This window comes from Entelurus aequoreus, linkage group LG21, assembly GCF_033978785.1.
Source record: "Entelurus aequoreus isolate RoL-2023_Sb linkage group LG21, RoL_Eaeq_v1.1, whole genome shotgun sequence".
Classification (NCBI taxonomy): Eukaryota; Metazoa; Chordata; class Actinopteri; order Syngnathiformes; family Syngnathidae; genus Entelurus; species Entelurus aequoreus.
In genome coordinates, this window is record NC_084751.1 from 8816610 (window position 1) to 8843043 (window position 26434).

A 26434-nucleotide genomic window follows, 5' to 3' on the forward strand; every position below is an offset into this window, starting at 1 on the left:
AGATGTTGTGCATAAAACCAAGCGAGGCACAGCATGAAATTAAAAACACAAAATTAATTATGTAACTTTATTTGAAAAAAAAATTACATTTCGAAAAATAATTTTCTAAAACTGAAAAAAAAATAAAAAATTATAGGATTTTAATTTGATAAAACAGAAGCTCAAATTTAACACTCGGAATTATATCCAACCTGAAATAAATCATTAGAACTTGTGTTTATTTTGAATACACTGATTTATTTTTCACGTACCAAAATTAAGTTTGGACGTTTCACTTCTTTTTACACTTGAAACACAAAGTGAGCACCTTTTTAAACTTTGCCATCACTTTCCCTGTTGCCATGGAAACTTGGCCAGCTCATCCGCAGTTCATGGCTCCACAGCCAGGTGGCAGCATCCGTCAGTCACGCTGGATAATTCCTTTTTCATCATGAATACTTTCATGAGGATTTAGCGTCCTTGACCTCTGCTTCAACTTCAGGGGATAGCCCCGCCCCCATGGTCATCCTAATGTGAGACGGCGACCTTGGTCGTAATCTCGCTAAGACTTGACCGTACAACAAAACATTGTTGCTTTGTTTACTTCCTGTGCTTCAGTCCACAGTATAGGACACCGAGGACCTCCTCGTGGTTTTTGTCCTACCTGCAGCCCGTGTGACCCTGAAATGGACGATGACGTGACATTAGATGTTGATTGACATGCTCTTCCCCCAAAGACACGCCCCTTAAAGTCGGAGCAGGCTGCTCATGAATATTACTAACTCCCTCCAATCAACACTACAAGGTCAGAAGTAAGACACACACACACCTTCTTGTATTTCTTACCTTCTTGAGACCTGCGAAAAATGCCTACCTCTTTAGGACCAGCCTTTCTAGATATATAAAGATGTGTATTTACAACATTAATAATATATACATACTATGCAAATATAAAAAAGGTAAGCTTTTAGTTCATTATTATTTTTATTTTTTTTGTTTTTAATTGGTTTTGAATCTTCATTATTTACTTCAAGTTATTACAGTATGTCTCTATATACATATTTATTTATTTTTTTATAAACATTTTGGCCAAAGGGGGCGCATTTCAATTTCTGACACACACTTGTTATTTCATATGTTGACCAGAGGGGGAGCACTTTTAAAAGCGACACACAGTCAATTTGAAAAATACCTCCTTTTTGGGACCACCCTCATTTTGACCAGCAGGGGTGCAAATGAGACATTGTCTATTAGATGCAATGTTATTGGGACCCTGATTTATGTCATCACTTGTTCACACCTCCTCATATGGAAGATACTTTTCCTTCATGTCTCAAGAAGGGTAGAAATACAAGAACACACTCACATATTCTTGTATTTCTTACCTTCTTGAGACCTGCGAAGAAGGCTTACCTCTTTAGGACCACCCTTTCTAGATATATAAAGATGTGTATTTACAACATTAATAATATATACATACTAAGCAAATATAAAAAAGGTAAGCTTTTAGTTAATTATTTTAATATTTTGTTTGTAATTGGTTTTTAATCTTCATTATTTACTTCAAGTTATTACAGTATATATTTGTATACATATTTATTTTTATTTTTTTTAATACATTTTGGCCAAAGGGGGCGCATTTAAATTTCTTACACACTTATTACATATGTTGACAGAAGGGGGAGCACTTTTAAAAGCGACACACAGTCAATTAGAAAACTTTCTCCTTTTTGGGACCACCCTCATTTTGACCACTAGGGGTGCAAATGAGACATTGTCTATTAGATGCAATGTTATTGGGACCCTGATTTATGTCATCACTTGTTCACACCTCCTCATATGGAAGATACTTTTCCTTCATGTCTCCAGAAGGGTAGAAATACAAGAACACACACACACGCACGCACACTGCAACATCTGTTTACACACACACTGCAACATCTGTTTGTCCTCCCAGGCTGGAAGAGTTTCAGAAAAAGCATCACGCAGTGGACACTTGATTAGGGACACCACCTCCAAAGTTGACTGACTATTATCAATATTGTCATTTTATCAAGTGTTTTTTTTATTGTCGTAAAGGTAAATAAATAGGTGATGCATATAATGGTGTGCCTAATGAAGTGTCCACTGATGCTTTTCCAGTTCCATTTTTTTAGTTTGTTGACTTTTGGAACCAATATGGAATTTCGTTGAATAAAAATGTTTTGTTTTGTTTAAAAATTAAGTGTAAACCATTTCAGTGACATGACGTCATGCGTGAACCTCGTTAGGGCTTAGGAGGGCGAGGCCCGCAGCTTTGCTTGTATTTAAAAACAATGTCATTAATGAAATTATTAGAATAATTTGATGTTAAAAAAGTCAGTTCACAAAATTCAAATACAAACTTTTTTTTTTTAATTTTGTCAACTGAATTATGCTGATAATTTGAATTTAAAAAATTGGTTAAAAATGCAGTTAGTTAAAACAATGTTTTAAAATTAAGTGTAGATTAATTGTGTAAAAAAAAAAAAACAGTGCATAAATATTGGTTGCTTCAACAAAAGTTTCTGCACTGAATTTTTCTGCATGAAAAAAGTTTTTGTAAATAAGACCCAAATTAACCTCCATATTAATTAGTGTCTTTATTACGAAAGTTTTTTTGACACTGAATTTATGTATCTGATTTTTTTGTTTAAATTTTGTGAAATTATTTTTTTTCCTACATCAAACTATACTGTGAATTTGATTGAATAAAGAAATTGGTTAAAATGCAGTTAATTAAAACAGGGTTATACAATTTAGTGTAAATTAATTGTGTTAAAAAAAAACACCAAACAGTGCATAAATATTGGTTGCTTCAACAAAATTTTCTGCACTGAATTTTTCTGCACTAAAAAAGTTTTTGTAAAAAAATACCCAAAATAACTCCCATATTAATTATTGTCTTTATTACGAAATAATTTATGTATTGGATTTTTTTGTGTTTAAATTTTGTGAAATTATTTTTTTCCCTACATCAAATTATACTGTTAATTTGATTGAATAATTAAATTGGTTGAAATGCAGTTAGTTAAAACAGTGTTATAAAATTTTGTGTTAATTATGTGTAAATAAAAAAAAAACATAAATATTGGTTGAAATATTGGTTGCTTCAACAAAAGTTTCTGCACTGAATTTTTCTGCATCAAAAAAGTTTTTGTAAAAAAAGACCCAAATTAACCTCCATATTAATTAGTGTCTTTATTACGAAAGCTTTTTTGACACTGAATTTATGTCTGATTTTTTTGTTTAAATTTTGTGAAATGATTTTTTTTCCTACATCAAACTATACTGTGAATTTGATTGAATAAAGAAATTGGTTAAAATGCAGTTAATTTAAACAGAGTTATACAATTTAGTGTAAATTAATTGTGTTAAAAAAACAAAAAACAGTGCAGAAATATTGGTTGCTTCAACAAAATTTTCTGCTCTGAATTTTTCTGCATTGAAAAAGTTTTTGTAAAAAAAGACCCAAAATAACCCCCATATTAATTAGTGTCTTTATTACGAAATCATTTATGTATCTGATTTTTTGTGTTTAAATTTTGTGAAATGATTTTTTTTCCTACATCAAACTATACTGTTAATTTGATTGAATGATGAAATTGGTTGAAATGCAGTTAGTTAAAACAGTGTTATTACATTTTGTGTAAATTGTGTATAAAAAAAAAGTAGTGCATAAATATTGGTTGCTTCAACAAAAGTTTCTGCACTGAATTTTTCTGCATTAAAAAAGTTTTTGTAAAAAAAGACCCAAATTAACCTCCATATTAATTAGTGTCTTTATTACGAAAGCTTTTTTTGACACTGAATTTATGTATCTGATTTTTTTGTTTAAATTTTGTTAAATGATTTTTTTTCCTACATCAAACTATACTGTGAATTTGATTGAATAAAGAAATTGGTTAAAATGCAGTTAATTTAAACAGGGTTATACAATTTAGTGTAAATTAATTGTGTTAAAAAAACAAAAAGTAGTGCATAAATATTGGTTGCTTCAACAAAATTTTCTGCACTGAATTTTTCTGCATTAAAAAAGTTTTTGTAAAGAAATACCCAAAATAACCCCCATATTAATTATTGTCTTTATTACGAAATAATTTATGTATCGGATTTTTTTGTGTTTAAATTTTGTGAAATTATTTTTTTCCCTACATCAAATTATACTGTTAATTTGATTGAATGAAGAAATTAGTTGAAATGCAGTTAGTTAAAACAGTGTTATTACATTTTGTGTAAATTGTGTATAAAAAAAAAGGAGTGCATAAATATTGGTTGCTTCAACAAAAGTTTCTGCTCGGAATTTTTCTGCATTAAAAAAGTTTTTGTAAAAAAAGACCCAAATTAACCCCCATATTAATTAGTGTCTTTATTACGAAATAATTTATGTATCAGATTTTTTTGTTTCAATTTTGTGAAATTATTTTTTTTCCCTACATCAAATTATACTGTTAATTTGATTGAATAATGAAATTGGTTGAAATGCAGTTAATTAAAACAGTGTTATAAAATATAGTGTAAATTATGTGTAAATTAAAAAAAACAGTTCATAAATATTGGTTGAAATATTGGTTGCTTCAACAAAAGTTTCTGCACTGAATTTTTCTGCATTAAAAAAGTTTTTGTAAAAAAAGACCCAAATTAACCTCCATATTAATTAGTGTCTTTATTACGAAAGGTTTTTTTGACACTGAATTTATGTATCTGATTTTTTTGTTTAAATTTTGTGAAATTATTTTTTCCCCACATCAAACTATACTGTGAATTTGATTGAATGAAGGAATTCGTTAAAATGCAGTTAATTTAAACAGGGTTATAAAATTTAGTGTAAATTAATTATGTGTAAAAAAAACAAAAAAAAACTGCAGAAATATTGGTTGCTTCAACAAAATTTTCTGCACTGAATTTTTCTGCATTAAAAAAGTTTTTGTAAAGAAATACCCAAAATAACCCCCATATTAATTTTGGGGATCCCCCTGGAGGAGCTGGATGAAGTGGCTGGGGAGAGGGAAGTCTGGGCTTCTCTGCTTAGGCTGCTTCCCCCGCGACCTGACATCGGATAAGCGGAGGAAAATGAATGGCTGGTTGGATGCATTTTATAAACATTGTCAGCATAATTTGATGTAAAAAAAACCATTAATTTTACACATTTTGAATGCTAAAAATTCAGTGTCAAAAAAGAGTTTTTGTAATAAAGAAACAAAAGAAGCTGCATACAAAGAGTCTGAGATAAAACAGTTGGGATAGGCTCCGCCTCCGAGAAGGACAAACAGTAGAAAATGGATGGTTGGATGGATGCATTTTATAAACATTGTCAGCATAATTTGATGTAAAAAAAAACATTAATTTTGCACATTTTGAATGCTAAAAATTCAGTGTCAAAAAAGAGTTTTTGTAATAAAGAAACAAAAGAAGCGGCATACAAAGAGTCTGAGATAAAACAGTTGGGATAGGCTCCGCCTCCGAGAAGGACAAACGGTAGAAAATGGATGGATGGCTGGACCGGCAGGAGGCCACGGGGAAGACCCAGGACACGTTTCGGGGATCCCCCTGGAGGAGCTGGATGAAGTGGCTGGGGAGAGGGAAGTCTAGGCTTCTCTGCTTAGGCTGCTGCCCCCGTGACCCGACCTCAGATAAGCGGAGGAAAATGAATGGATGTATTTTATAAACATTGTCAGCATAATTTGATGTAAAAAAACATTCATTTTGCACATTTTCAATGCTAAAAAGTCATTGTCAAAAAAAAGTTTTTGCAATTAAGAAACAAAAGAAGCTGCATACAAAGAGTCTGAGATAAAACAGTTGGGTTAGGCTCCGCCTCCGAGAAGGACAAACGGTAGGAAAATGGATGGATGGACGGACCATGACACCGCAGCCCGCCTTTGATTGCGCGCCCGTCCTCACCTGTCCTCCTCCTCCTCCTTGGCACGCGCCCACGCGTGCTGCTGTGCCTTTAAGTGGATTTGAAAGCCGATTAGCGCTCCACGCCGCGAACATCATTGGCGTCATCCTCATCCTCATCCTCATCCTCAGCGCCCTCCTAACTTCCTGTCCTCCGTCTTAGGGAAGACCCAAGGCGCGGGAAACTTTCTGTCCCGCGCCAAAAACCCGGATTAGTTGACCCGCGAACGGAGCCATGACGCGCCGTCCCCGCGGCGCGCCTCTGTCCCCGGGCGCGCGCGGGCTGTGACGCGCGCAGGAGCCCCGCGGGAGGACGCATCCCCGTGGACATGCAGAAGAGCGTGCGCTACAACGAGGGCCACGCGCTCCACCTGTCGCTGGTGGCGCGAAAGGAGGGCGCCAAGCGCGGCTTCCTGAGCAAGAAGAGCGCGGAGAACAGCCGCTGGACCGACAAGTTCTTCGCGCTCTTCCAGAACGTTCTCTTCTACTTCGAGGGCGAGCAGAGCGCGCGACCCTCGGGCATGTACCTGCTGGAGGGCTGCACGTGCGAGCGCGCCCCCGCCGCCAAGGTGACGTCACTGAGCAGCAGAGAAACTCCCGACAAGCAGCAGGTGGGTCCCCCCCCCCCTCATTGCCGTTGGTGACGTCATCCACTCTTTATGTTTGCAACTTTGTGCAGGGGTGTGGGAAGGAAGTGACGTCACGTTGTAGTTGACGTGAAAGCACTACTTAGAGACTAAAGTGGTGACCTCTGACCTCCCAGAGGACCGGAAGCTCTTCTAAAGTTCACTTCCTGTTTGTGGTGTCCGTATGGAGCAGTTACCAAGTTGTTGTTGTTACAGACTCATTAGTGTCACGTGACTTGTTTCCAGACTTGGAGCAAATTGTTGTCAGACGTCAGCTTAGAAAAGGGGCGTGGCCTGTAGACACTGTGTGTGTGTGTGTGTGTGTGTGTGTGTGTGTGTGTGTGTGTGTGTGTGTGTGTGTGTGTGTGTGTGTGTGTGTGTGTGTGTGTGTGTGTGTGTGTCATTGTTGTCCTCCAGCTTAAATCCAGCCGGCTGCCAGGGAAGCCGCATTAGCGGAGCAAAGGAGCTGTACAAGCCTTGTTGTTATGTAAGCACCACACACACACACACACACACACACACACACACACACACACACACACACACACAAGCCTTTAAGCCTCCTGCTGGTCTGATGCTGGCACACGCTAGCAAGTGTCTCCTGATTATTTGACTGTGGTCGTGCACACAACATGCCTGAAAGTGTTGCAAAGTTGTACGTTTGCTAATGTTACGTTGACATGTGTGCTACAGAGCATAGGGTTGATAGACTCGGTGTGCATGTGGGGGAATGTGTTTGCTGTGTTTGAAGTGCAGCGTCAGCAGAAAAAGGGTGATGGAAGTCTCGGTGGCGTTCAGGAAGTGGCGTGTGCGTGTCGCCACGTTGTCGACATTGTTGTCACTTTGCTGCGAGCGTCTGAGAAGCTGTCACAAGAAGTCATGTGACTGACATAATCAGGTGCTGCGGGGAATCGAACACGCGGCCTTCGTGGATCCTAACACGTTTTGACACCGCGGCGTGAGCACGACAACAACCTCTGTTAGCACTCTTGCACCTGAATGATGTCCATCAGGAAGTCAGCTGTGATACAGGAAGTCATGTGTGGTACAGGAAGTCAGGTGTAATACAGGAAGTCATGTGTGGTACAGGAAGTCAGGTGTAATACAGGAAGTCATGTGTGGTACAGGAAGTCAGGTGTGGTACATGAAGTCAGGTGTGATACAGGAAGTCAGGTGTAATACAGGAAGTCAGCTGTGGTACAGGAAGTCAGGTGTGATACAGGAAGTGATTGTGGTACAAGAAGTCAGGAGTGATATAGGAAGTCAGGTGTGGTACAGGAAGTCAGGTGTGGTACAGGAAGTGATTGTGTGATATATTAGGTCAGGTGTAATACAGGAAGTCAGCTGTGATACAGGAAGTCAGGTGTGATACAGGAAGTCAGCTCTGATACAGGAAGTCAGCTGTGATACAGGAAGTCAGGTGTGGTACAGGAAGTGATTGTGGTACAAGAAGTCAGGAGTGATATAGGAAGTCAGGTGTGGTACAGGAAGTGATTGTGTTAAAGGAAGTCAGGTGTGGTACAGGAAGTGATTGTGTTACAGGAAGTCAGGTGTGGTACAGGAAGTGATTGTGTGATATATTAGGTCAGGTGTAATACAGGAAGTCAGCTGTGATACAGGAAGTCAGGTGTGATACAGGAAGTCAGCTGTGATACAGGAAGTCAGGTGTGGTACAGGAAGTGATTGTGGTACAAGAAGTCAGGAGTGATATAGGAAGTCAGGTGTGGTACAGGAAGTCAGGTGTGGTACAGGAAGTCAGGTGTGATACAGGAAGTCAGGTGTGGTACAGGAAGTGATTGTGTTACAGGAAGTCAGGTGTGGTACAGGAAGTGATTGTGTGATATATTAGGTCAGGTGTAATACAGGAAGTCAGCTGTGATACAGGAAGTCAGCTGTGATACAGGAAATCAGGTGTGATACAGGAAGTGATTGTGGTACAAGAAGTCAGGAGTGATATAGGAAGTCAGGTGTGGTACAGGAAGTCAGGTGTGGTACAGGAAGTGATTGTGTGATATATTAGGTCAGGTGTAATACAGGAAGTCAGGTGTGATACTGGAAGTCAGGCGTGGTACAGTAAGTCAGGTGTGGTACAGGAAGTCAGGTGTGATACAGGAAGTCAGGTGTGGTACAGGAAGTCAGGTGTGATACAGGAAGTCAGGTGTGGTACAGGAAGTCAGGTGTGGTACAGGAAGTCAGGTGTGATACAGGAAGTCAGGTGTGGTACAGGAAGTGATTGTGTTACAGCAAGTCAGGTGTGGTACAGGAAGTGATTGTGTGATATATTAGGTCAGGTGTAATACAGGAAGTCAGCTGTGATACAGGAAGTCAGGTGTGATACAGGAAGTCAGCTCTGATACAGGAAGTCAGCTGTGATACAGGAAATCAGCTGTGATACAGGAAGTGATTGTGGTACAAGAAGTCAGGAGTGATATAGGAAGTCAGGTGTGGTACAGGAAGTCAGGTGTGGTACAGGAAGTCAGGTGTGTTACAGGAAGTCAGGTGTGGTACAGGAAGTGATTGTGTGATATATTAGGTCAGGTGTAATACAGGAAGTCAGGTGTGATACTGGAAGTCAGGCGTGGTACAGTAAGTCAGGTGTGATACAGGAAGTCAGGTGTGATACAGGAAGTCAGGTGTGATACAGGAATTTTAGGTGTGGTACAGGAAGTGAATGTGGTACCGTAAGTCAGGTGTGGTACAGGAAGTCAGGTGTGATATACAGGAAGTGAATGTGGTACAGGACATCAGGTGTGGTACAGGAAGTGAATGTGGTACAGGACATCAGGTGTGGTACAGGAAGTCAGGTGTGATACAGGAAGTCAGGTGTGATACAGGAATTTTAGGTGTGATACAGGAAGTGAATGTGGTACCGTAAGTCAGGTGTGGTACAGGAAGTCAGGTGTGATATACAGGAAATGAATGTGGTACAGGACATCAGGTGTGGTACAGGAAGTGAATGTGGTACAGGACATCAGGTGTGGTACAGGAAGTCAGGTGTGATACAGGAAGTCAGGTGTGATACAGGAATTTTAGGTGTGATACAGGAAGTGAATGTGGTACAGTAAGTCAGGTGTGGTACAGGAAGTCAGGTGTGATATACAGGAAGTGAATGTGGTACAGGACATCAGGTGTGGTACAGGAAGTGGATGTGGTACAGGACGTCAGGTGTGATACAGGAAGTCAGGTGTGGTACAGGAAGTGAATGTGGTACAGGACATCAGGTGTGGTACAGGAAGTGGATGTGGTACAGGACGTCAGGTGTGGTACAGGAAGTCAGGTGTGGTACAGGAAGTGAATGTGGTACAGGACGTCAGGTGTGGTACAGGAAGTCAGGTGTGGTACAGGAAGTGAATGTGGTACAGGACAGCAGGTGTGATACAGGAAGTCAGGTGTGATACAGGAAGTCAGGTGTGATACAGGAAGTGAATGTGGTACAGGAAGTCAGGTGTGATACACAGGAAGTGAATGTGATACAGGACATCAGGTGTGGTACAGGAAGTCAGGTGTGATACAGGAAGTCAGGTGTGGTACAGGAAGTCAGGTGTGATACAGGAAGTGAATGTGGTACAGGAAGTCAGGTGTGATACAGGAAATCAGGTGTGATACAGGAAGTCAGGTGTGATACGGGAAGTCAGGTGTGATACAGGAAGTCAGGTGCGATAAAGGAAGTCAGGTGTGAAAAAGGAAGTCAGGTGTGATACAGGAAGTCAGGTGTGATACAGGAAGTGAATGTGGTACAGGAAGTAATGTGTGATACAGGAAGTCAGGTGTGATACAGAAAGTCAGGTGTGATACAGAAAGTCAGGTGTGATACAGGAAGTGAATGTGGTACAGGAAGTAATGTGTGATACAGGAAGTCAGGTGTGATACAGGAAGTGAATGTGGTACAGGAAGTAATGTGTGATACAGAAAGTCAGGTGTGATACAGGAAGTCAGGTGTGATACAGGAAGTCTGGTGTGATACAGGAAGTGAATGTAGTACAGGAAGTAATGTGTGGTACAAGAAGTAATGTGTGATACAGAAAGTCAGGTATGATACAGAAAGTCAGGTGTGGTACAGGAAGTCAGGTGTGATACAGGAAGTCAGGTGTGATACAGGAAGTGAATGTGGTACAGGAAGTAATGTGTGATACAGAAAGTAATGTGTGATACAGGAAGTCAGGTGTGATACAGGAAGTCTGGTGTGATACAGGAAGTGAATGTAGTACAGGAAGTAATGTGTGGTACAAGAAGTAATGTGTGATACAGAAAGTCAGGTGTGGTACAGGAAGTCAGGTGTGGTACAGGAAGTCAGGTGTGATACAGGAAGTCAGGTGTGATACAGGAAGTGAATGTGGTACAGGAAGTAATGTGTGATACAGAAAGTAATGTGTGATACAGGAAGTCAGGTGTGATACAGGAAGTCTGGTGTGATACAGGAAGTGAATGTAGTACAGGAAGTAATGTGTGGTACAAGAAGTAATGTGTGATACAGAAAGTCAGGTGTGATACAGAAAGTCAGGTGTGGTACAGGAAGTCAGGTGTGATACAGGAAGACAGGTTTGATACAGGAAGTGAATGTGGTGGAGGAAGTCAGGTGTGGTACAGGAAGTCAGGTGTGATACAGGAATTGAGGTGTAGTACAGGAAGTCAGGTGTGATACAGGAAGTAGTTGTTGAAGTCAGCATGTTGTCACATGACCTGTGTATCTCTGCAGCACTACTTCCTGGTTGTGTTCGGCCATGACGGTCAGAAACCTCTTGAGCTGCGCACTGAGGAGGAGTCGGACTGTGCCGAGTGGGTGGAGTGCATCCAGCAGGCCAGGTGACACACACCCACACAAGACTTCACATGTCAAACACCATCAGCTGGAGGCAGCACGATGGCGCAGTGGTTAGCGCTTGCCGGGTTCGATTCCGGGGCTTTTTGTGTGGCGTTTGCATGTTCTCTCCGGCTCCCGTTCACCTCGGACTAGGCTGATTGGCAACACTAAACTGGCCCTAGTAGGTGTGTAACGTGATGAGGTGACTAAGGACTGAGGACTAGGCTGATTGGCAACACTAAACTGGCCCTAGTAGGTGTCTAACATGATGAGGTGACTAAGGACTAAGGACTAGGCTGATTGGCAACACTAAACTGGCCCTAGTAGGTGTCTAACATGATGAGGTGACTAAGGACTAAGGACTAGGCTGATTGGCAACACTAAACTGGCCCTAGTAGGTGTCTAACATGATGAGGTGACTAAGGACTAAGGACTAGGCTTATTGGCAACACTAAACTGGCCCTAGTAGGTGTCTAACATGATGAGGTGACTAAGGACTAAGGACTAGGCTGATTGGCAACACTAAACTGGCCCTAGTAGGTGTCTAACATGATGAGGTGACTAAGGACTAAGGACTAGGCTGATTGGCAACACTAAACTGGCCCTAGTAGGTGTCTAACATGATGAGGTGACTAAGGACTAAGGACTAGGCTGATTGGCAACACTAAACTGGCCCTAGTAGGTGTGTAACATGATGAGGTGAATAAGGACTAAGGACTAGGCTGATTGGCAACACTAAACTGGCCCTAGTAGGTGTGTAACATGATGAGGTGACTAAGGACTAAGGACTAGGCTGATTGGCAACACTAAACTGGCCCTAGTAGGTGTGTAACATGATGAGGTGACTAAGGACTAAGGACTAGGCTGATTGGCAACACTAAACTGGCCCTAGTAGGTGTGTAACATGATGAGGTGACTAAGGACTAGGCTGATTGGCAACACTAAACTGGCCCTAGTAGGTGTGTAACATGATGAGGTGACTAAGGACTAAGGAGTAGGCTGATTGGCAACACTAAACTGGCCCTAGTAGGTGTCTAACATGATGAGGTGACTAAGGACTAGGCTGATTGGCAACACTAAACTGGCCCTAGTAGGTGTGTAACATGATGAGGGGACTAAGGACTAAGGACTAGGCTGATTGGCAACACTAAACTGGCCCTAGTAGGTGTGTAACATGATGAGGGGACTAAGGACTAGGCTGATTGGCAACACTAAACTGGCCCTAGTAGGTGTGTAACATGATGAGGGGACTAAGGGCTAGGCTGATTGGCAACACTAAACTGGCCCTAGTAGGTGTGTAACATGATGAGGTGACTAAGGACTAAGGACTAGGCTGATTGGCAACACTAAACTGGCCCTAGTAGGTGTGTAACGTGATGAGGTGACTAAGGACTAAGGACTAGGCTGATTGGCAACACTAAACTGGCCCTAGTAGGTGTCTAACATGATGAGGTGACTAAGGACTAAGGACTAGGCTGATTGGCAACACTAAACTGGCCCTAGTAGGTGTGTAACATGATGAGGTGAATAAGGACTAAGGACTAGGCTGATTGGCAACACTAAACTGGCCCTAGTAGGTGTGTAACATGATGAGGTGACTAAGGACTAAGGACTAGGCTGATTGGCAACACTAAACTGGCCCTAGTAGGTGTGTAACATGATGAGGTGACTAAGGACTAAGGACTAGGCTGATTGGCAACACTAAACTGGCCCTAGTAGGTGTGTAACATGATGAGGTGACTAAGGACTAGGCTGATTGGCAACACTAAACTGGCCCTAGTAGGTGTGTAACATGATGAGGTGACTAAGGACTAAGGAGTAGGCTGATTGGCAACACTAAACTGGCCCTAGTAGGTGTCTGACATGATGAGGTGACTAAGGACTAAGGACTAGGCTGATTGGCAACACTAAACTGGCCCTAGTAGGTGTGTAACATGATGAGGGGACTAAGGACTAGGCTGATTGGCAACACTAAACTGGCCCTAGTAGGTGTGTAACATGATGAGGGGACTAAGGACTAGGCTGATTGGCAACACTAAACTGGCCCTAGTAGGTGTGTAACATGATGAGGGGACTAAGGACTAGGCTGATTGGCAACACTAAACTGGCCCTAGTAGGTGTGTAACATGATGAGGTGACTAAGGACTAAGGACTAGGCTGATTGGCAACACTAAACTGGCCCTAGTAGGTGTGTAACGTGATGAGGTGACTAAGGACTAAGGACTAGGCTTATTGGCAACACTAAACTGGCCCTAGTAGGTGTCTAACATGATGAGGTGACTAAGGACTAAGGACTAGGCTGATTGGCAACACTAAACTGGCCCTAGTAGGTGTCTAACTTGATGAGGTGACTAAGGACTAAGGACTAGGCTGATTGGCAACACTAAACTGGCCCTAGTAGGTGTGTAACATGATGAGGTGAATAAGGACTAAGGACTAGGCTGATTGGCAACACTAAACTGGCCCTAGTAGGTGTGTAACATGATGAGGTGACTAAGGACTAAGGACTAGGCTGATTGGCAACACTAAACTGGCCCTAGTAGGTGTGTAACATGATGAGGTGACTAAGGACTAAGGACTAGGCTGATTGGCAACACTAAACTGGCCCTAGTAGGTGTGTAACATGATGAGGTGACTAAGGACTAGGCTGATTGGCAACACTAAACTGGCCCTAGTAGGTGTGTAACATGATGAGGTGACTAAGGACTAAGGAGTAGGCTGATTGGCAACACTAAACTGGCCCTAGTAGGTGTGTAACATGATGAGGTGACTAAGGACTAAGGAGTAGGCTGATTGGCAACACTAAACTGGCCCTAGTAGGTGTGTAACATGATGAGGTGACTAAGGACTAAGGACTAGGCTGATTGGCAACACTAAACTGGCCCTAGTAGGTGTGTAACATGATGAGGTGACTAAGGACTAGGCTGATTGGCAACACTAAACTGGCCCTAGTAGGTGTGTAACATGATGAGGTGACTAAGGACTAAGGAGTAGGCTGATTGGCAACACTAAACTGGCCCTAGTAGGTGTCTAACATGATGAGGTGACTAAGGACTAAGGACTAGGCTGATTGGCAACACTAAACTGGCCCTAGTAGGTGTGTAACATGATGAGGGGACTAAGGACTAAGGACTAGGCTGATTGGCAACACTAAACTGGCCCTAGTAGGTGTCTAACATGATGAGGTGACTAAGGACTAAGGACTAGGCTGATTGGCAACACTAAACTGGCCCTAGTAGGTGTGTAACATGATGAGGGGACTAAGGACTAAGGACTAGGCTGATTGGCAACACTAAACTGGCCCTAGTAGGTGTGTAACATGATGAGGGGACTAAGGACTAGGCTGATTGGCAACACTAAACTGGCCCTAGTAGGTGTGTAACATGATGAGGGGACTAAGGACTAGGCTGATTGGCAACACTAAACTGGCCCTAGTAGGTGTGTAACATGATGAGGTGACTAAGGACTAAGGACTAGGCTGATTGGCAACACTAAACTGGCCCTAGTAGGTGTGTAACGTGATGAGGTGACTAAGGACTAAGGACTAGGCTTATTGGCAACACTAAACTGGCCCTAGTAGGTGTCTAACATGATGAGGTGACTAAGGACTAAGGACTAGGCTGATTGGCAACACTAAACTGGCCCTAGTAGGTGTCTAACATGATGAGGTGACTAAGGACTAAGGACTAGGCTGATTGGCAACACTAAACTGGCCCTAGTAGGTGTGTAACATGATGAGGTGAATAAGGACTAAGGACTAGGCTGATTGGCAACACTAAACTGGCCCTAGTAGGTGTGTAACATGATGAGGTGACTAAGGACTAAGGACTAGGCTGATTGGCAACACTAAACTGGCCCTAGTAGGTGTGTAACATGATGAGGTGACTAAGGACTAAGGACTAGGCTGATTGGCAACACTAAACTGGCCCTAGTAGGTGTGTAACATGATGAGGTGACTAAGGACTAGGCTGATTGGCAACACTAAACTGGCCCTAGTAGGTGTGTAACATGATGAGGTGACTAAGGACTAAGGAGTAGGCTGATTGGCAACACTAAACTGGCCCTAGTAGGTGTGTAACATGATGAGGTGACTAAGGACTAAGGAGTAGGCTGATTGGCAACACTAAACTGGCCCTAGTAGGTGTCTAACATGATGAGGTGACTAAGGACTAAGGACTAGGCTGATTGGCAACACTAAACTGGCCCTAGTAGGTGTGTAACATGATGAGGTGACTAAGGACTAAGGACTAGGCTGATTGGCAACACTAAACTGGCCCTAGTAGGTGTGTAACATGATGAGGGGACTAAGGAGTAGGCTGATTGGCAACACTAAACTGGCCCTAGTAGGTGTGTAACATGATGAGGTGACTAAGGACTAAGGAGTAGGCTGATTGGCAACACTAAACTGGCCCTAGTAGGTGTGTAACATGACGAGGGGACTAAGGACTAGGCTGATTGGCAACACTAAACTGGCCCTAGTAGGTGTGTAACATGATGAGGTGACTAAGGACTAAGGACTAGGCTGATTGGCAACACTAAACTGGCCCTAGTAGGTGTGTAACATGATGAGGTGACTAAGGACTAAGGACTAGGCTGATTGGCAACACTAAACTGGCCCTAGTAGGTGTGTAACATGATGAGGTGACTAAGGACTAGGCTGATTGGCAACACTAAACTGGCCCTAGTAGGTGTCTAACATGATGAGGTGACTAAGGACTAAGGAGTAGGCTGATTGGCAACACTAAACTGGCCCTAGTAGGTGTCTAACATGATGAGGTGACTAAGGACTAAGGACTAGGCTGATTGGCAACACTAAACTGGCCCTAGTAGGTGTGTAACATGATGAGGTGACTAAGGACTAAGGACTAGGCTGATTGGCAACACTAAACTGGCCCTAGTAGGTGTGTAACATGATGAGGGGACTAAGGACTAAGGACTAGGCTGATTGGCAACACTAAACTGGCCCTAGTAGGTGTGTAACATGATGAGGGGACTAAGGACTAGGCTGATTGGCAACACTAAACTGGCCCTAGTAGGTGTGTAACATGATGAGGGGACTAAGGACTAGGCTGATTGGCAACACTAAACTGGCCCTAGTAGGTGTGTAACATGATGAGGGGACTAAGAGTGAGGTTGAAAGAAAGTATTGTACAAAACAAACAATAACAACACCCGCGTGTGAGAGGATGAATTGAGCCATCTCAACCTAGCTTGCTAAGGATTGTGGGATATTGAAACTGAAAGTTAAGTTGACATCGCCTTCTTCACTCTCTCTCCAGGCTGGTACTTTATGACAACATTAATAATAATCATCATAATAATAATATGTGTGAGAGCAGAGATAACAAAGGTTGTGTCTCTTCTAGCCCAACCAAAATGATTTTGAAGGCCTTCGTATTCTGCCAAAAGGAAGGAAAATATTCCTCGAACACGAGCTTTAATAATCTATTACAAGGATTCATCCATCCATCCATTTTCTACCGCTTGTCCCTTTGGTGTTATTTTAATATCTTGTGATTATTAACAATAATAACATACGTACAGTAAAGGCACATACAAAGTGATGTAACAACTGATGATAAGTAAATAAATACACAAATAATAATAATAATAATTAGGGATGTCCGATAATATCGGCCTGCCGATATTATCGGCCGATAAATGCGTTAAAATGTAATATCGGAAATTATCGGTATCGTTTTTTTTAATTATCGGTATCGTTTTTTTTTTTTTTTTTTTTTTTTTTTAAATTAAATCAACATAAAAAACACACTTACAATTAGTGCACCAACCCAAAAAACCTCCCTCCTCATTCACACAAAAGGGTTGTTTCTTTCTGTTATTAATATTCTGCTTCCTACATTATATATCAATATATATCAATACAGTCTGCAAGGGATACAGTCCGTAAGCACACATGATTGTGCGTGCTGCTGCTCCACTAATAGTACTAACCTTTAACAGTTAATGTTACTCATTTTCATTCATTACTAGTTTCTATGTAACTGTTTTTATATTGTTTTACTTTCTTTTTTAATTTATTTATCTTATTTTATTTTATAATTTTTTTTTTTTAAAGTACCTCATCTTCACCATACCTGGTTGTCCAAATTAGACATAATAATGTGTTAATTCCACGACTGTATATATCGGTTGATATCGGTATCGGTTGATATCGGTATCGGTTGATATCGGTATCGGTAATTAAAGAGTTGGACAATATCGGAATATCGGATATCGGCATAAAGCCATTATCGGACATCCCTAATAATAATAATAATAATAATAATAGTATTAATAATAATAATAATAATAATAATAGTAATAGTAATAATAATAGTAATAATAATAATAATAGTATTAATAATAATAATAATAATAATAGTAATAGTAATAATAATAGTAATAATAATAATAGTAATAATAATAATAATAGTATTAATAATAATAATAGTAATAATAATAATAATAGTATTAATAATAATAATAATAATAATAGTAATAGTAATAATAATAGTATTAATAATAATAATAGTAATAATAATAATAATAGTATTAATAATAATAATAGTAATAATAATAGTAATAATAATAATAATAGTAATAACGTAGACGTCACATGATTGTTAGAAACCCTCATTCTTGCATGTGTTGAAAATCATATATCTCTTTTTAATCTGGTCTGTAATTATACATTCTATTAATTAAACTGTTAATTCTATCCCTTGAATAAAATATGCAGGGTTTTCCAATCAAAAGAAATAAAATAAAGATAATATAATAATAATAAACATGTTTTCAAAACAAAAAATTCCCCTGATTGAACGTAGTAGTTAAGTTAATTTGCATAACCAATATGGCGACTACATCATGCTTAATATCAAACTTCTCTTCTTCTCGTCTTCTTTTATGCTGACACACATTCTTCTACATCACACAGCAATGTTGCTGATGGTGCGTGTGTGTGTGTGTGTGTGTGTGTGTGTGTGTGTGTGTGTGTGTGTGTGTGTGTGTGTGTGTGTGTGTGTGTGTGTGTGTGTGTGTGTGTGTGTGTGTGTGTGTGTGTGTGTGTGTGTTGTGCTCGCAGCAGTTGACATTTAGGTCACATTGGTGCTTTTTAGCTCGTCTGCTTACATCACACACTGAAGCTGGCCTTCTGTCGCCCGCTCCTATTTTTATCTCCTCATTCTGCTGGCTTTTGTTTGCTCGTCTTCGTTTGTATGGCATTTATTACAAAATATGTCTTTAATAATTGTTCACTAACAGACTCGTGAACACAAGTTTGACTAGGAAACTATAATGTTGGAGCTCCAAAGTGACCAACAACGCCTTTGTTTGCCCGAAGTACTTTTCCATTTTGACATTTTATTTGTTTTCCACATGGAAATAAATAGTCTGTAAAGCAGGGGTCAGCAACCTTTTTGAAAGCAAGAGCTACTTCTTGGGTAGTGATTAATGCGAAGGGCTACCAGTTTGATACACACTTCAATAAATTGCCAGAAATAGCCAATTTGTTCAATTTACCTTTAACTCTATGTTATTATTAATAATTAATGATATTGACACTTAATTGAAAGGTTTAAAAGAGGAGAAAACACGAAAAAAATGACAATTAAATTTTGAAACATAGTTTATCTTCAATTTCGACTCTTTAAAATTCAAAATTCAACCGAAAAAAAGAAGAGAAAAACTAGCTAATTTCGAATCTTTTTCAAAAAATTAAAAAAAGAATTTACGGAACATCATTAGTAATTTTTCCTGATTAAGATTAATTTTAGAATTTTGATGACATGTTTTAAATAGGTTAAAATCCAATCTGCACTTTGTTAGAATATATAACAAATTGGACCAAGCTATATTTCTAACAAAGACTAATCATTATTTCTTCTAGATTTTCCAGAACAAAAATTTGAAAAGAAATTCAAAAGACTTTGAAATAAGATTTAAATTTGATTCTTTTTTGAATTTTAATCATAATAAGTTTGAAGAAATATTTCACAAATATTCTTTGTCGAAAAAACAGAAGCTAAAATGAAGAATTAAATTAAAATGTATTTATTATTCTTTGCAATAAAAAAAAAAAAATGTACTTGAACATTGATTTAAATTTTCAGGAAAGAAGAGGACGAAATTTAAAAGGTAAAAAGGTATATGTGTTTAAAAATCCTAAAATCATTTTTAAGGTTGTATTTTTTCTCTAAAATTGTCTTTCTGAAAGTTATAAGAAGCAAAGTAAAAAAATAATGAATTTATTTAAACAAGTGAAGACCAAGTCTTTAAAATATTTTCTTGGATATTCAAATTCTATTTGAGTTTTGTCTCTCTTAGAATTAAAAATGTCGGGCAAAGCGAGACCAGCTTGCTAGTAAATAAATACAATTTAAAAAATAGAGGCAGCTCACTGGTAAGTGCTGCTATTTGAGCTATTTTTAGAACAGGCCGGCGGGCTACTCATCTGGTCCTTACGGGCTACCTGGTGCCCGCGGGCACCGCGTTGGCGACCCCTGCTGTAGACAATGTTTTATGTGAGTATTTACATAGGAAGTAGTGTAGAAATAGTCTGTTCCAGGGTCAAAACGTGGTCGTCACAAAAGCTGTTTTGTACAATGATTTATGTGAGTATTATATATATCTATATATATATATATATATATATATATATATATATATATATATATATATATATATATATATATATATATATATATATATATATATATATATATATATATATATATATATATATATATATAGGAAGTAATGTGGAAATAGTCAGTTCCAGGGTCAAACTGTGTCATCACAAAAACTTTAGGTAACACTTTAGTATGGGGAACATGTTCTACCATTAATGAGTTGCTTATTAACATGCAAATTAGTAACACATTGCCTCTTAATTAGTCATTATTATGTACTTATTAATGCCATATTCTGCATGGCCTCATTATACAACCAGTAAGCCATTAACTAAGAGTCTTCCCTCAATAACCTCAGAATGATTGCTTATTAGTAACCCTAACCCTAACCCTTATATGTGCCCCTAGTGTCCAAATAACTGTAAATGTTACTAATTTACATGTTAATAAGCAACTAATTAATGGTGAATATGTTCCCCGTACTAAAGTGTTACCAAACTTTATTGTACAGACAATGTTTTATGTGAGTATTTACTTAGGAAGTAATGTAGAAATAGTCAGTTCCAGGGTCAAACTGTGTCATCACAAAAACTTTATTGGTCAAACAATGTTTTATGTGAGTATTTACATAGGAAGTAGTGTAGAAATAGTCAGTTCCAGGGTCAAACTGTGTCATCACAAAAGCTATATAGTACAATGTTTTGTGTGAAAATATTGTATAAAATAATATAAATAGAAAATAATGTAGACATAGTCTGTTCCAGGGTCAAACAGTGTCATCACAAAAACTTTATTGTACAGACAATGATTTATGTGAGTATTTACATAGGAAGTAATGTAGAAATAGTCAGTTCCAGGGTCAAACTGTGTCATAACAAAAACTTTATTGGTCAGACAATGTTTTATGTATGTATTTGTGTAGGAAGTAATGTAAAAATGATCTGTTCCAGGCTCAAACTGTGTCATCACAAAAGCTATATAGTACAATGTTTTGTGTGAAAATATTGTATAAAATAATATAAATATAAAATAATGTAGACATAGTCTGTTCCAGGGTCAAACTGTGTCATCACAAAAACTTTATTGTACAGACAATGATTTATGTGAGTATTTGCGTAGGAAGTAATGTAAAAATGATCTGTTCCAGGGTCAAAACGTGGTTTTCACAAAAACTTTATTGTACAGACAATGATTTATGTGAGTATTTATATAGGTGGTAATGTAGACATAGTCAGTTCCAGGGTCAAACTGTGTCATCACAAAAACTTTATTGGTCAAACAATGTTTTATGTGAGTATTTGCATAAGAATTAATGTAAAAATGATCTGTTCCAGGGTCAAACTGTGTCATCACAAAAGCTATATAGTACAATGTTTTGTGTGAGCATTTATATAGAAAATAATGTAGACATAGTCAGTTCCAGGGTCAAACTGTGTCATCACAAAAACTTTATTGGTCAAACAATGTTTTATGTGAGTATTTGCATAAGAATTAATGTAAAAATGATCTGTTCCAGGGTCAAACTGTGTCATCACAAAAGCTATATAGTACAATGTTTTGTGTGAGCATTTATATAGAAAATAATGTAGACATAGTCAGTTCCAGGGTCAAACTGTGTCATCACAAAAACTTTATTGTACAGACAATGTTTTATGTGAGTATTTACATAGGAAGTAATGTAGAAATAGTCAGTTCCAGGGTCAAAACGTGTTTGTCACAAAACGTTTACTATAGAGCAGGGGTCAGCAACCTTTTTGAAAGCAAGAGCTACTTCTTGGGTAGTGATTAATGCGAAGGGCTACCAGTTTGATACACACTTCAATAAATTGCCAGAAATAGCCAATTTGCTCAATTTACCTTTAACTCTATGTTATTATTAATAATTAATGATATTTACACTTAATTGAACGGTTTAAAAGAGAAGAAAACACGAAAAAAATGACAATTTTTGAAACATAGTTTATCTTCAATTTTGACTCTTTAAAATTCAAAATTCAACCGAAAAAAAGAAATTTATGGAACATCATTAGTCATTTTTCCTGATTAAGATTAATTTTAGAATTTTGATGACATGTTTTAAATAGGTTAAAATCCAATCTACACTTTGTTAGAATATATAACAAATTGGACCAAGCTATATTTCTAACAAAGACAAATCATTATTTCTTCTAGATTTTCCAGAACAAAAATTTTAAAATAAATTCAAAAGACTTTGAAATAAGATTTAAATTGGATTCTACAGATTTTCTAGATTTGCCAGAATAATTTTTTTGGAATTTTAATCATAAGTTTGAAGAAATATTTCACAAATATTCTTCGTCGAAAAAACAGAAGCTAAAATAAAGAATTAAATTTAAAAAAGTATTTATTATTCTTTACAATAAAAAAAATAAAAATTTCTTGAACATTGTCAGGAAAGAAGAGGAAGGAATTTAAAAGGTAAAAAGGTATATGTGTTTAAAAATCCTAAAATCATTTTTAAGGTTGTATTTTTTCTCTAAAATTGTCTTTCTGAAAGTTATAAGAAGCAAAGTAAAATAATTAATGAATTTATTTAAACAAGTGAAGACCAAGTCTTTAAAATATTTTCTTGGATTTTCAAATTCTATTTGAGTTTTGTCTCTCTTAGAATTAAAAATGTCGGCCAAAGCGAGACCAGCTTGCTAGTAAATAAATACAATTTAAAAAATAGAGGCAGCTCACTGGTAAGTGCTGCTATTTGAGCTATTTTTAGAACAGGCCAGCGGGCTACTCATCTGGTCCTTACGGGCTACCTGGTGCCCGCGGGCACCACGTTGGTGACCCCTGCTGTAGACAATGATTTATGTGAGTATTTACATAGGAAGTAGTTTTATTGTCCAGACGAGGTTGTGAGTATTTTACGTGTCGTCCTCATCAGCTACTCTGACATCATCATGGAGCGTGAGATCCTCATGCAGAAGTACATCCACCTGGTCCAGATCATGGACTCTGAGAAGACGGCAGCCAATCAGCTGCGCACTCAGCTGGAGGACCAGGACACGGAGATCGAGAGGCTGAAGGCGGAGGTAAGGCTGACGCTAATGCTAATGCTAACGCTAAGACGGAGCGTCACAGTAGAACTGCTGCGCAGATCGTGCTGCTGACCAGGACCAAGGAGCGCCTGCAGCCCAGCCACAACCACCAGGACGAGGAGGACCCGGACATCAAGAAGATCAAGAAGGTAAGTGTCGGGTGTCGGGTGGCGCGTGGGCGGAGTCAGACGCGCCGCGTGTGCGCAGGTGCAGAGCTTCATGCGCGGCTGGCTGTGCCGGCGCAAGTGGAAGATCATCGTGCAGGACTACATCTGCTCGCCGCACGCCGAGAGCATGAGGAAGAGGAACCAGATCGTCTTCAACATGGCGGAGGCGGAGACGGAGTACGTGCACCAGCTCTCCATCCTGGTCAACTGCTTCCTGCGCCCGCTGCGCATGGCCGCCAGCTCCAAGAAGCCGCCCATAAGCCACGACGACGTCAGCAGCATCTTCCTCAACAGGTGGGCGTCGCCACGGTTACCCCCGCGCACCTGCAGCTCAGCCCCGCCTTGTTTGTTCCAGCGAGACCATCATGTTCCTGCACGAGATCTTCCACCAGGGCCTGGACGCCCGCATGGCCAACTGGCCCACGCTGGTCCTAGGTGAGGACTCGGGCCCAGGGTCTCCCCCCCCCCCCGCCACCTTTCACTAAGCTCCTCCCCCTGCAGCCGACCTCTTCGACATCCTGCTGCCCATGTTGAACATCTACCAGGAGTTTGTGCGCAACCACCAGTACAGCCTGCAGGTCCTGGCCCACTGCAAGCAGAACCGAGACCTGGACAAGCTGCTCAAGCAGTACGAGTCCAACGCCGCCTGCGAGGGACGCATGCTGGAGACCTTCCTCACCTACCCCATGTTCCAGGTACACGTCACATGACCACCTCCTCACCTACCCCATGTTCCAGGTACAGGTCACATGACCACCTACCCCATGTTCCAGGTACAGGTCACATGACCACCTCCTCACCTACCCCATGTTCCAGGTACAGGTCACATGACCACCTACCCCATGTTCCAGGTACAGGTCACATGACCACCTCCAACACATGGAGCTCTGGGAGCAGGGTCTCTCTACCTTTTTCACCTACACAGCAGCTAAGCACACTATAGCACTTAAGATAGACACACAATAACACTTAAAATAGACACACAATAGCACTTATAATAGACACACAATAGCACCTAAAATAGACACACAATAGCACTTAAAATAGACACACAATAGCACTTAAAATAGACACACTATAGCACTTAAGATAGACACACAATAGCACTTAAAATAGACACACAATAGCACTTAAGATAGACACACAATAGCACCTAAAATAGACACACAATAGCACTTAAAATAGACACACAATAGCCCTTAAAATAGACACACAATAGCACTTAAAATAGACACACAATAGCACTTAAAATAGACACACAATAGCACTTAAAATAGACACACAATAGCACTTAAAATAGACACACAATAGCCCTTAAAATAGACACACAATAGCACTTAAAATAGACACACAGTAGCACTTAAAATAGACACACAATAGCCCTTAAAATAGACACACAATAGCACTTAAAATAGACACACAATAGCCCTTAAAATAGACACACAGTAGCACTTAAAATAGACACACAATAGCACTTAAAATAGACACACAATAGCACTTAAAATAGACACACAATAGCACTTAAAATAGACACACAATAGCACTTAAAATAGACACACAATAGCCCTTAAAATAGACACACAATAGCCCTTAAAATAGACACACAATAGCATTTAAAATAGACACACAATAGCACTTAAAATAGACACACAGTAGCACTTAAAATAGACACACAATAGCACTTAAAATAGACACACAATAGCACTTAAGATAGACACACAATAGCACTTAAAATAGACACACAGTAGCACTTAAAATAGACACACAATAGCACTTAAAATAGACACACAATAGCACTTAAAATAGACACACAATAGCACTTAAGATAGACACACAATAGTAAGTGTCAACAATTGAACACTATGAGTCACAACAATTTGTTGATATGAACAGGTTTCAAATCATGATATTATTGACACAATAAAGTCTCCGAGGCAGATAGGTAATAGAAAGCATCCAGTAACAAACGTGTCCGCATCATTCAACACTCACTTCCAAAGCATAAATCTGCCATAAGGTTAGTATTCTTAATAATCCTTTCCCTCGGTCCGACCTACAAAACAATGCACGCGTGTGCGACGATATCGGGTCGACATCAGTACAGAGGCTCCAGTATCGGTGGTGTGTGGGTCCCTAATGAAGTGACTGTTCCAGATCCCTCGCTACATCATCACGCTGCACGAGCTGCTGGCCCACACGCCTCACGAGCACGTGGAGCGCAAGAGTCTGGACTTTGCCAAATCCAAACTGGAGGAGCTGTCCAAGTAAGGTTCGGGAGCGGGCGGGTTCGGGAGCGGGCGGGTTCGGGAGCGGGCGGGTTCGGGAGCGGGCGGGTTCGGGAGCGGGCGGATTCGGGAGCGGACTGGTTCGGGAGCGGGCGGGTTCGGGAGCGGGCGGGTTCGGGAGCGGGCGGATTCGGGAGCGGACTGGTTCGGGAGCGGGCGGGTTCGGGAGCGGGCGGGTTCGGGAGCGGGCGGGTTCGGGAGCGGGCGGGTTCGGGAGCGGGCTGGTTCGGGAGCGGGCGGGTTCGGGAGCGGGCGGATTCGGGAGCGGGCTGGTTCGGGAGCGGGCGGGTTCGGGAGCGGGCTGGTTCGGGAGCGGGCGGGTTCGGGAGCGGGCGGATTCGGGAGCGGGCTGGTTCGGGAGCGGGCTGGTTCGGGAGCGGGCGGGTTCGGGAGCGGGCTGGTTCGGGAGCGGGCTGGTTCGGGAGCGGGCGGGTTCGGGAGCGGGCTGGTTCGGGAGCGGGCAGATTCGGGAGCGGGCGGGGCCGGAGGTGAAAGTGACAAGCGTGTTTTGGTCGCCAGGATGATGCACGACGAGGTGAGCGACACGGAGAACATCCGTAAGAACCTGGCCATCGAGAGGATGATCGTGGAAGGCTGCGACATCCTGCTGGACACCAGCCAGACCTTCGTCCGACAAGGTGGACATCTTGGCCAGGTGGTCAAACCACACTCCCTGGCGGCCGCTGACATGGTCTCCCGCCCGCAGGGTCTCTGGTCCAGCTGCCGTCCAGCAGCGAGCGAGGCGTGCTCAGCAAAGTCCGCCTGGGCTCGCTCTCCCTCAGGAAGGAAGGGGAGAGGCAGTGCTTCCTGTTCACCAAACACTTCCTGGTGTGCACCAGAACTTCTGGAGGGAAACTCCACCTCCTCAAGCAAGGAGGCGGAGCCTTGTCCCTCATGGAGTCTACACTCATCGAGGAGCTGGACGCCAGCGATGAAGACTGTGAGCATCTTCTTCTTTTTTAACCCTCTTC

General features: G+C 40.7%; 1 protein-coding gene across 5 annotated transcripts in view; it reads left to right on the plus strand.

Annotated features, from left to right (window-relative positions):
* Nucleotides 1-6006: 6006 nt before the first annotated feature.
* The window catches only part of rasgrf2a (Ras protein-specific guanine nucleotide-releasing factor 2a), a 40989-nt gene continuing 20561 nt past the window's right edge, over nucleotides 6007-26434 (plus strand). For 4 of the 5 annotated variants that reach the window (XR_009823605.1, XM_062030748.1, XM_062030749.1 and 1 more), the window contains exons 1-10: nucleotides 6007-6509; nucleotides 11221-11327; nucleotides 22858-23005; nucleotides 23071-23160; nucleotides 23219-23472; nucleotides 23534-23613; nucleotides 23680-23873; nucleotides 25333-25442; nucleotides 25983-26101; nucleotides 26170-26403. Coding sequence is in view for 4 of the 5 variants with exons in the window: in XM_062030748.1 (XP_061886732.1) it covers nucleotides 6228-6509; nucleotides 11221-11327; nucleotides 22858-23005; nucleotides 23071-23160; nucleotides 23219-23472; nucleotides 23534-23613; nucleotides 23680-23873; nucleotides 25333-25442; nucleotides 25983-26101; nucleotides 26170-26403 (1618 nt within the window). In the remaining variant the exon portion in view is untranslated. The remainder of the gene's footprint in view (nucleotides 6510-11220; nucleotides 11328-22857; nucleotides 23006-23070; nucleotides 23161-23218; nucleotides 23473-23533; nucleotides 23614-23679; nucleotides 23874-25332; nucleotides 25443-25982; nucleotides 26102-26169; nucleotides 26404-26434) is intronic. The other variant, XM_062030752.1, reaches the window with a different exon arrangement.